Source organism: Culex quinquefasciatus, chromosome 2 (genome assembly GCF_015732765.1).
Source record: "Culex quinquefasciatus strain JHB chromosome 2, VPISU_Cqui_1.0_pri_paternal, whole genome shotgun sequence".
Taxonomy (NCBI): domain Eukaryota; kingdom Metazoa; phylum Arthropoda; class Insecta; order Diptera; family Culicidae; genus Culex; species Culex quinquefasciatus.
Window position 1 is genome coordinate 188,086,023 of NC_051862.1, and position 12,184 is coordinate 188,098,206.

General features: G+C 41.2%; 1 protein-coding gene across 1 annotated transcript; it reads left to right on the top strand.

Annotated features, from left to right (window-relative positions):
* The first annotated feature begins 508 nt into the window (after window positions 1–508).
* LOC119767692 lies at window positions 509–1,116 on the top strand. Its single transcript, XM_038256873.1, has one exon. It carries the CDS (start codon window positions 527–529, stop codon window positions 986–988), a length of 462 nt encoding a protein of 153 aa, XP_038112801.1. The 5' UTR covers window positions 509–526; the 3' UTR covers window positions 989–1,116.
* Window positions 1,117–12,184: the final 11,068 nt, after the last annotated feature.

Sequence of the window (12,184 nt, forward strand, 5' to 3'; positions counted from 1 at the left end):
CAATTTTTGTCAAGAAGAGAACACAAGATCCTAGTGTAAAATTTAAAGCCCTTTAATTTTGTCTATGAATGCAGGATTCTAGTTGATTCTAAAAAGCTATTAGCGATTTAAAAAAAGACGATTTGTATGATAAGTTTTCATCAAATTAAACGTTCTTTAGCAACCCTCAAACTTTTACCGATTGGGTTCAAAATTGGAACAGATGCTTAATATTGCCTTAGGAATCGAGCCAGAGGCACCCTAATGAACCGGAGTCGCTTCAAAAATGTTCAGACTTGTTTTGAATTACCTAGCTCATTTTTCGCTGCGTTGTGTGACTTCATAATTCATTTCATATTTATATCAACAGCTCAATTCTTTCGAACTATCATTCAAAAGTTATCTCAAACACGTGTAACAACAGTGATTGCTTATGATAAGAGAAACCCCCTCGTTGGAAGAAATGCCTCCATAACCATGATAAAACGACGTTTTGATAACATTCACAGTGAAAGCATTCGATTCACAACTCCAGCTTTTATTTGCCATGGAAACAGCCGCGAAAGTACTCTTATTGACATTGATGACGGTAACCTTGTCCGTGGCCAAGAACGACCCACCTTTGGGCTGCGTCCAGGTTGAAAACGTCGCTCACCATCGATTCTTGATGCCGGCCAACGGAACTTGGCCGTATCTTCCTCGGGAGAGGTTGGTACAGTTTGGATTGGCTATTGGCGCAAGGAATTGGATGCTCGAGAAGGTTGGAAAGGAGTTCCGGTTTCGAACGTACTTGGGTCAGCTGGAGCCGGCATTTTTGTTCACAGTTTTATGGCGATCGAGGTTGAAGATGGAAAAAAGCGGATATTTTACCATCAAGAACGTCAACTTGAAGGAATACTTGTTCGCGGGGGAACCTCAAAACAGTGTTACAGGGCAAGTGTTCACCAGGAAAGGGAAGAAATCTAAAAACTTCGGGCCCGAGTTCTTGTGGAGCATCAGCTCTTGCTAGAAAAAAAAGTTAGCTATTAGCGATTTGTTAAATCAAGCTCATTTAGTGCTGAGAACCCATATGGTGCAGCAGCAGTTACAGCAGGCTATCAATCGTACTCCCGGAATAATTAAATTGCGCTAATTATTTCATAACACTACTCGACAAAACAAAACTTGTGTCAAGGGATTGACGATATCTCATCGGTTCCTCAGAGAAAAGGCATCCCCGAATCCGATGCAATCGACAGAATTTGATTTTATGTCCACGCGGACTGACGAGAAGCTGGTAAATTTTTTAACATAAAAAAATCGAACAATTTAAAAAAAACTTGCGTCTCCTCCCAACTATATGAGCCATCTACAAAAATATGGAGGCGCCTGGTGCATAGCCATTTCCTTTAAGCACAACGGAAACAACCAATACAAATGTATAAAAAAGTTGTCAAGTTCGGGGGGTCCACAGCTAGCATTTTTTGTACGATTATAAAAATAAATATTAAAAGTTTAAAATTAAAATATTTGAAAAACATTTTTTTAAATATATTTGTTTACTAAAATTTTATGTTTCTCAAAGGTCTATGGGTACTTCGGGATGTCCATGGTAATCCAAGGACTCCCTAGAGTTAAGATCTATGAGTCTACCGCCGTAACAAGCAAGAGGTCGTCGGATTTTGACCCCGGATTATGTGCGTATAGCATCAGTGGATATGGTAGACTACTATATGAATGTAATGGGATGTACATGGTCATCCAAGGACTCCCTGGAGTTAAGATCTACGAGTCTACCGCCGTAACAAGCAAGAGGTCGTCGGATTTTGACCCCGGATTATGTGCGTATAGCATCAGTGGATATGGTAGACTACTATATGAATGTAATGGGATGTACATGGTCATCCAAGGACTCCCTGGAGTTAAGATCTACGAGTCTACCGCCGTAACAAGCAAGAGGTCGTCGGATTTTGACCCCGGATCATGTGCGTATAGCACCAGTGGATATGGTAAACTACTATATGAATGTAATGGGATGTCCATGGTCATCCAAGGACTCCCTGGAGTTAAGATCTATGAGTCTACCGCCGTAACAAGCAAGAGGTCGTCGGATTTTGACCCCGGATCATGTGAGTATAGCATCAGTGGATATGGTAGACTACTGTATGAATGTAATGGGATGTACATGGTCATCCAAGGACTCCCTGGAGTTAAGATCTATGAGTCTACCGCCGTAACAAGCAAGAGGTCGTCGGATTTTGACCCCGGATCATGTGCGTATAGCATCAGTGGTTATGGTAGACTACTATATGAATGTAATGGGATGTACATGGTCATCCAAGGACTCCCTGGAGTTAAGATCTATGAGTCTACCGCCGTAACAAGCAAGAGGTCGTCGGATTTTGACCCCGGATCATGTGCGTATAGCATCAGTGGATATGGTAGACTACTATATGAATGTAATGGGATGTCCATGGTCATCCAAGGACTCCCTGGAGTTAAGATCTATGAGTCTACCGCCGTAACAAGCAAGAGGTCGTCGGATTTTGACCCCGGATTATGTGCGTATAGCATCAGTGGATATGGTAGACTACTATATGAATATAATGGGATGTACATGGTCATCCAAGGACTCCCTGGAGTTAAGATCTACGAGTCTACCGCCGTAACAAGCAAGAGGTCGTCGGATTTTGACCCCGGATTATGTGCGTATAGCATCAGTGGATATGGTAGACTACTATATGAATGTAATGGGATGTACATGGTCATCCAAGGACTCCCTGGAGTTAAGATCTACGAGTCTACCGCCGTAACAAGCAAGAGGTCGTCGGATTTTGACCCCGGATCATGTGAGTATAGCATCAGTGGATATGGTAGACTACTATATGAATGTAATGGGATGTACATGGTCATCCAAGGACTCCCTGGAGTTAAGATCTACGAGTCTACCGCCGTAACAAGCAAGAGGTCGTCGGATTTTGATCCCGGATCATGTGCGTATAGCACCAGTGGATATGGTAGACTACTATATGAATGTAATGGGATGTCCATGGTCATCCAAGGACTCCCTGGAGTTAAGATCTATGAGTCTACCGCCGTAACAAGCAAGAGGTCGTCGGATTTTGACCCCGGATCATGTGCGTATAGCATCAGTGGATATGGTAGACTACTATATGAATGTAATGGGATGTACATGGTCATCCAAGGACTCCCTGGAGTTAAGATCTACGAGTCTACCGCCGTAACAAGCAAAAAGTCGTCGGATTTTGACCCCGGATCATGTGAGTATAGCATCAGTGGATATGGTAGACTACTATATGAATGTAATGGGATGTACATGGTCATCCAAGGACTCACTGGAGTTAAGATCTACGAGTCTACCGCCGTAACAAGCAAGAGGTCGTCGGATTTTGACCCCGGATCATGTGCGTATAGCACCAGTGGATATGGTAGACTACTATATGAATGTAATGGGATGTCCATGGTCATCCAAGGACTCCCTGGAGTTAAGATCTACGAGTCTACCGCCGTAACAAGCAAGAGGTCGTCGGATTTTGACCCCGGATCATGTGCGTATAGCATCAGTGGATATGGTAGACTACTATATGAATGTAATGGGATGTCCATGGTCATCCAAGGACTCCCTGGAGTTAAGATATATGAGTCTACCGCCGTAACAAGCAAGAGGTCGTCGGATTTTGACCTCGGATTATGTGCGTATAGCATCAGTGGATATGGTAGACTACTATATGAATGTAATGGGATGTCCATGGTCATCCAAGGACTCCCTGGAGTTAAGATATATGAGTCTACCGCCGTAACAAGCAAGAGGTCGTCGGATTTTGACCTCGGATCATGTGCGTATAGCATCAGTGGATATGGTAGACTACTATATGAATGTAATGGGATGTCCATGGTCATCCAAGGACTCCCTGGAGTTAAGATCTATGAGTCTACCGCCGTAACAAGCAAGAGGTCGTCGGATTTTGACCCCGGATTATGTGCGTATAGCATCAGTGGATATGGTAGACTACTATATGAATATAATGGGATGTACATGGTCATCCAAGGACTCCCTGGAGTTAAGATCTACGAGTCTACCGCCGTAACAAGCAAGAGGTCGTCGGATTTTGACCCCGGATTATGTGCGTATAGCATCAGTGGATATGGTAGACTACTATATGAATGTAATGGGATGTACATGGTCATCCAAGGACTCCTGGAGTTAAGATCTACGAGTCTACCGCCGTAACAAGCAAGAGGTCGTCGGATTTTGACCCCGGATCATGTGAGTATAGCATCAGTGGATATGGTAGACTACTATATGAATGTAATGGGATGTACATGGTCATCCAAGGACTCCCTGGAGTTAAGATCTACGAGTCTACCGCCGTAACAAGCAAGAGGTCGTCGGATTTTGATCCCGGATCATGTGCGTATAGCACCAGTGGATATGGTAGACTACTATATGAATGTAATGGGATGTCCATGGTCATCCAAGGACTCCCTGGAGTTAAGATCTATGAGTCTACCGCCGTAACAAGCAAGAGGTCGTCGGATTTTGACCCCGGATCATGTGCGTATAGCATCAGTGGATATGGTAGACTACTATATGAATGTAATGGGATGTACATGGTCATCCAAGGACTCCCTGGAGTTAAGATCTACGAGTCTACCGCCGTAACAAGCAAAGTCGTCGGATTTTGACCCCGGATCATGTGCGTATAGCATCAGTGGATATGGTAGACTACTATATGAATGTAATGGGATGTACATGGTCATCCAAGGACTCACTGGAGTTAAGATCTACGAGTCTACCGCCGTAACAAGCAAGAGGTCGTCGGATTTTGACCCCGGATCATGTGCGTATAGCACCAGTGGATATGGTAGACTACTATATGAATGTAATGGGATGTCCATGGTCATCCAAGGACTCCCTGGAGTTAAGATCTACGAGTCTACCGCCGTAACAAGCAAGAGGTCGTCGGATTTTGACCCCGGATCATGTGCGTATAGCATCAGTGGATATGGTAGACTACTATATGAATGTAATGGGATGTCCATGGTCATCCAAGGACTCCCTGGAGTTAAGATATATGAGTCTACCGCCGTAACAAGCAAGAGGTCGTCGGATTTTGACCTCGGATTATGTGCGTATAGCATCAGTGGATATGGTAGACTACTATATGAATGTAATGGGATGTCCATGGTCATCCAAGGACTCCCTGGAGTTAAGATATATGAGTCTACCGCCGTAACAAGCAAGAGGTCGTCGGATTTTGACCTCGGATTATGTGCGTATAGCATCAGTGGATATGGTAGACTACTATATGAATGTAATGGGATGTACGTGGTCATCCAAGGACTCCCTGGAGTTAAGATCTACGAGTCTACCGCCGTAACAAGCAAGAGGTCGTCGGATTTTGACCCCGGATCATGTGCGTATAGCACCAGTGGATATGGTAGACTACTATATGAATGTAATGGGATGTCCATGGTCATCCAAGGACTCCCTGGAGTTAAGATCTACGAGTCTACCGCCGTAACAAGCAAGAGGTCGTCGGATTTTGACCCCGGATCATGTGCGTATAGCACCAGTGGATATGGTAGACTACTATATGAATGTAATGGGATGTACATGGTCATCCAAGGACTCCCTGGAGTTAAGATATATGAGTCTACCGCCGTAACAAGCAAGAGGTCGTCGGATTTTGACCCCGGATTATGTGCGTATAGCATCAGTGGATATGGTAGACTACTATATGAATGTAATGGGATGTCCATGGTCATCCAAGGACTCCCTGGAGTTAAGATCTACGAGTCTACCGCCGTAACAAGCAAGAGGTCGTCGGATTTTGACCCCGGATCATGTGCGTATAGCACCAGTGGATATGGTAGACTACTATATGAATGTAATGGGATGTCCATGGTCATCCAAGGACTCCCTGGAGTTAAGATCTACGAGTCTACCGCCGTAACAAGCAAGAGGTCGTCGGATTTTGACCCCGGATCATGTGCGTATAGCACCAGTGGATATGGTAGACTACTATATGAATGTAATGGGATGTCCATGGTCATCCAAGGACTCCCTGGAGTTAAGATATATGAGTCTACCGCCGTAACAATTAAGAGGTCGTCGGATTTTGACCCCGGATTATGTGCGTATAGCATCAGTGGATATGGTAGACTACTATATGAATGTAATGGGATGTACATGGTCATCCAAGGACTCCCTGGAGTTAAGATCTACGAGTCTACCGCCGTAACAAGCAAGAGGTCGTCGGATTTTGACCCCGGATCATGTGCGTATAGCACCAGTGGATATGGTAGACTACTATATGAATGTAATGGGATGTACATGGTCATCCAAGGACTCCCTGGAGTTAAGATCTACGAGTCTACCGCCGTAACAAGCAAGAGGTCGTCGGATTTTGACCCCGGATCATGTGCGTATAGCACCAGTGGATATGGTAGACTACTATATGAATGTAATGGGATGTCCATGGTCATCCAAGGACTCCCTGGAGTTAAGATCTACGAGTCTACCGCCGTAACAAGCAAGAGGTCGTCGGATTTTGACCCCGGATCATGTGCGTATAGCATCAGTGGATATGGTAGACTACTATATGAATGTAATGGGATGTCCATGGTCATCCAAGGACTCCCTGGAGTTAAGATCTATGAGTCTACCGCCGTAACAAGCAAGAGGTCGTCGGATTTTGACCCCGGATCATGTGCGTATAGCATCAGTGGATATGGTAGACTACTATATGAATGTAATGGGATGTCCATGGTCATCCAAGGACTCCCTGGAGTTAAGATCTATGAGTCTACCGCCGTAACAAGCAAGAGGTCGTCGGATTTTGACCCCGGATTATGTGCGTATAGCATCAGTGGATATGGTAGACTACTATATGAATGTGTTGGGCTCCCTGGAGTTAAGATCTACGAGTCTACCGCCGTAACAAAAAAGAGGTCGCCGTTTGGCTAAAGTGGTAGGCAAGGACTTTTGTTCATCGTTCAAACTTAAATATTTCTATAACTTTACATCGATTGTAGATCTTAACTCCAGGGAGTCCTTGGATGACCATGTACATCCCATTTCATTCATATAGTAGTCTACCATATCCACTGATGCTATACTCACATGATCCGGGGTCAAAATCCGACGACCTCTTGCTTGTTACGGCGGTAGACTCGTAGATCTTAACTCCAGGGAGTCCTTGGATGACCATGTACATCCCATTACATTCATATAGTAGTCTACCATATCCACTGATGCTATACGCACATAATCCGGGGTCAAAATCCGACGACCTCTTGCTTGTTACGGCGGTAGACTCATAGATCTTAACTCCAGGGAGTCCTTGGATGACCATGTACATCCCATTACATTCATATAGTAGTCTACCATATCCACTGATGCTATACGCACATGATCCGGGGTCAAAATCCGACGACCTCTTGCTTGTTACGGCGGTAGACTCATAGATCTTAACTCCAGGGAGTCCTTGGATGACCATGTACATCCCATTACATTCATACAGTAGTCTACCATATCCACTGATGCTATACTCACATGATCCGGGGTCAAAATCCGACGACCTCTTGCTTGTTACGGCGGTAGACTCATAGATCTTAACTCCAGGGAGTCCTTGGATGACCATGGACATCCCATTACATTCATATAGTAGTTTACCATATCCACTGGTGCTATACGCACATGATCCGGGGTCAAAATCCGACGACCTCTTGCTTGTTACGGCGGTAGACTCGTAGATCTTAACTCCAGGGAGTCCTTGGATGACCATGTACATCCCATTACATTCATATAGTAGTCTACCATATCCACTGATGCTATACGCACATAATCCGGGGTCAAAATCCGACGACCTCTTGCTTGTTACGGCGGTAGACTCGTAGATCTTAACTCCAGGGAGTCCTTGGATGACCATGTACATCCCATTACATTCATATAGTAGTCTACCATATCCACTGATGCTATACGCACATAATCCGGGGTCAAAATCCGACGACCTCTTGCTTGTTACGGCGGTAGACTCATAGATCTTAACTCTAGGGAGTCCTTGGATTACCATGGACATCCCGAAGTACCCATAGACCTTTGAGAAACATAAAATTTTAGTAAACAAATATATTTAAAAAAAATGTTTTTCAAATATTTTAATTTTAAACTTTTAATATTTATTTTTATAATCGTACAAAAAATGCTAGCTGTGGACCCCCCGAACTTGACAACTTTTTTATACATTTGTATTGGTTGTTTCCGTTGTGCTTAAAGGAAATGGCTATGCACCAGGCGCCTCCATATTTTTGTAGATGGCTCATATAGTTGGGAGGAGACGCAAGTTTTTTTTAAATTGTTCGATTTTTTTATGTTAAAAAATTTACCAGCTTCTCGTCAGTCCGCGTGGACATAAAATCAAATTCTGTCGATTGCATCGGATTCGGGGATGCCTTTTCTCTGAGGAACCGATGAGATATCGTCAATCCCTTGACACAAGTTTTGTTTTGTCGAGTAGTGTAATTTGTAATGAGAAGCCACCCATTGCATATTAATAACACGCCGCCGTATGAAATAATTAATAACAGTGAAATGAGAGCGCAAAAAATGTCACCGCACATGTGCGCAATAAATGGCTTCTGAAAAGCCATATTTACTAGTGGGTTCGTTTTAATTGAAATACTTTTGAGTCATTTGGTGAAACCAGCATTGTGTGGAAATCCGAGGAATTTTATGTGTGATGATATAATTTCATGAAATCTACAAGGCTTATTATTTATATGCATCAATAAATTCGACCTTTGAATAATGGATTTCAAATCGATTACTTTACAGATTTAGCTATAATTTCAGCACAATTTTCGCCAAGGCCTTCAAAATGACAAACAACGCGATTTGGCAAAATCACGCACCTTTCGTAACGATGAAATTATGCATTCAAATCGGGCTTCCTCCATTGATTTGAATTTAATACCTTTCCGTAAGCTCGAAGCCATTTCCGCGTTCCTAGCTTTGTTTTCCGCTTTGTTCGAGCATGGAAAACCCTTGGACCAAGATACATTACCATTTTCTGTAGAAGCTTTTCGACCGTTACTTAGCTATTTTACTAAGGAATGTCCAGATCTTCTCTTCACTTATTTTTGTAAATTTTAGTTCTTCAATAATAAATTCCAACATTTGAAAATGTTTGCACAATTTACGGAAAAAAATCTGTTTCTGCTACGCTAAGGGTTCAACCAATTTCGACTCCCAGTCAGTCAAACTCAGACAAGCACGCGAGCACGCGGTTCTTATCTTGGTTCGTGGCGTCTCGTGGCGCGTTTCGTTTTTGCCGAGCATCATTTGAAGAATGCTGCTGCCAGGCTGCCAGATGGTGCGACGGGGGAGGGGGCAGGATTTTGAAAAATGAGATAAGAGCGGAAAACGCTGAGCAGGTAAGGTCGACGGGAGTCCATCTGTTTGCATCGAAGGATATTGGCAGGTTAAAAAAAGAGAAGGGAGGATTTTCCGACCGTTCTTAGCCGGTTGTTGATATCTTTTTGGTGAAATAAGCTCCGCTGAATGCATAATTGATGCGATTTTGCGAAAGAGATTTGTTGAAAGGTAAGGGCGAGGTTTTTGCAGAAATTTGAAGAAACAGTATTAGAACCTTTTATAAATAGAAGAAATATTGGTCCCTTTTATAAATACCGTGTGTGGACTTGGGATTTAACTTACATTTTTTCATATCGAGTAGTAAATAGTATAATTCTGAAATTAGAAAAGTTCTCTACGATTTCACAAATCAACTTATCTATGTATTTTTAATGAAACTTTGTCAATAGAAGCAATTGTGCAACATTAATTTTTCAATCCAGGTGGGAGCGGCCGTGGCTAACTGGTTATAGTGTTCGCTTAGTAAGCAAATGATGCTGGGTTCGATACCCATCTGCCCCCAACGAGAAAGTTGAACACTTATAAATACTTGAAATGTTGAATAAGAACGAAAACCCAAAGTCGCTTGAGGTGGGGTTCAATACCCCGTCCTTTGAATTGGTAAGCGAAAATGCTAACCACTACGCCCTCACGGCTAGGTGACATTCGACTGGAATCAGGAATACTGTTACTATCAACCATATACGCGCTGGGTCCTTGTCCATTTGGCAAGGGTTCGGAAGTTATAAATAACGCAAACTTTCTTCAGGGTGGGGCTTGTCGATAAAAGCTGAGGTACCTTGCGCTCGGCTAGCCAGCGTAGAAATGGGTCACCGAAGCTCGGCAGAATGCGAGTTATTTGCATGTATGGAATGAAGATCTAAAAATGCATGGAAACATTTCAATTTGTAAGAAGCGGCCGCGTGGTCCCGTTTGGTTGGTTGCACACACACACATTAATTTTTCAATCCTGGTCTTCATACTATTTAGCAGCCTGGTCATACAAAATGGTTATGTAAATATTAATATTACAAAATATATATGAAAACATGCATACATGAGATGGGATTTTCTCATCGATTCAGTGTTTTCGGCAAAGTTGTAGAATATAATTAGGACTATTTAGAAAAAAAATATTACACTCTGAAACATTTACATGGTATTATTTATGGGATAAAATATCTTTTGAGCCCTAGTGCATGATGGTGTAAAATACGGTTCTAAAGATATTTTTTTGAAACAATAGTGTTTTTTAGTGTTGAAAACACCGAAAAAAATATATATTAAAAAAACATTTTAAAAACCGCATCTGCAGCTTGTTTTACAAGACTTACACTGAAATTACATAATATGCTCTTATGTTCATCATATTTTATTTGTATGGTAAAAAAACAGATTTATAAGAAGAGCAAGTAAATAAGTTAAATCTGTTTGCAATAGAGTGAATTTTGAAAAAAAAATCACATTTTAAGTACTTTAATATAATAATTCAGGACTAGTTGAATTTTGAACAGAGTGAAAATTTAAGTGAAATTTTGCCTGCAATATTTTAATTTTATGTAAGGGACCATCCAAACACCTAGTAGACACCTTTTTTCGCAAAAAAAACTTTTTGGGGAACTGTACATTGGTATTTCATAAAAACTCAGAATGTTTTTAAAGGCGCTTTAAAATGCTAAATCTGATTATAAATGCAGAAAAATGCATTTAAACTTGATTTAACACCTATTTTCATTATTAAAATTAGGTTTTTCGGAAAAAGTAGTTTTTGCCTTCTTGATTTTTCGGGCCGCCTGTGAAGGGGGAGGGGGGGTGTTGGGGGAAACATAAAGTTTAAAAATATTTTTAAACGTGTTCAAACATGCTATGTTAATAAAATAAGGAAAATGCATTTCAAATTGTTTTTCCCTTGCTTTTTCGGGTCGAATTTGAAGGGGTAAACTTTGAAAAATATTTGCAGGTAAGACCGGATAATTTTAAAAGTAGTTAACTATAATAAACAACAAGTTATTCAAATGATTATTTTATACTCAAAAAGTGTCATAATTTTTTAGATGGAAATGACTTTGAAATTTGTAGATTAGTTGAAGTATTGTACTTTTAATTGTTTGATTTTGTTTTCGAAATTTTCTTCTATATATCGTTTGAATTGTAGAAAAACGCGTAGAGGCCACTGAATGAATACAAAAATCACTAGTACATATTTTCACATAAAAAATAGTAACATTTCCTATTTAAAAAAAAACATAGTCAAAGTTTACGCTAGAGATAAATATATATTAAAAACAATGACAAAGTCACGTGAAACAAGTCCATCTTTCAATCCTAAATTTTATTTCACTATCAAAACTGAAAAAAAATAATATTTAAAAAAACACACAATTTTAACATTTTTTTTATGGCTCAAAAGTATCCATTGCTTAAGACACCAAACCGATCAGAAAATTCCTTCAAAAGATATAGATTATGGAATATTTACGTACCATTTTTGTATGGGCAGCTACCAAAATTGTACGGAGCATTTTGTGGGTAAACGCCAATGACAAAAAATGGCTTCCTTGGCCATAGGGATGGTCCTCAAAAAGTTTAAGCCAAATCACAAAACATAGAAAATAAAAAAAAAGAAATCGGCCAAATTAATAGAGAAATGCTCACACTCACGTTGCCTAAGTTCTACTGATTTTGATTAAATAAATAAATTGCATGTCCTAGCGTGCACAAGTAGGGCAGTGTGATATCTAAAGCAAATAAACAAATGATTCGAAAATCAATACGGACCGACGCGGA

Bases quoted from the DNA above. Each gene is read 5' to 3' on its own strand.
- LOC119767692 (XM_038256873.1), top strand. From the start codon at position 527: ATGGAAACAGCCGCGAAAGTACTCTTATTGACATTGATGACGGTAACC.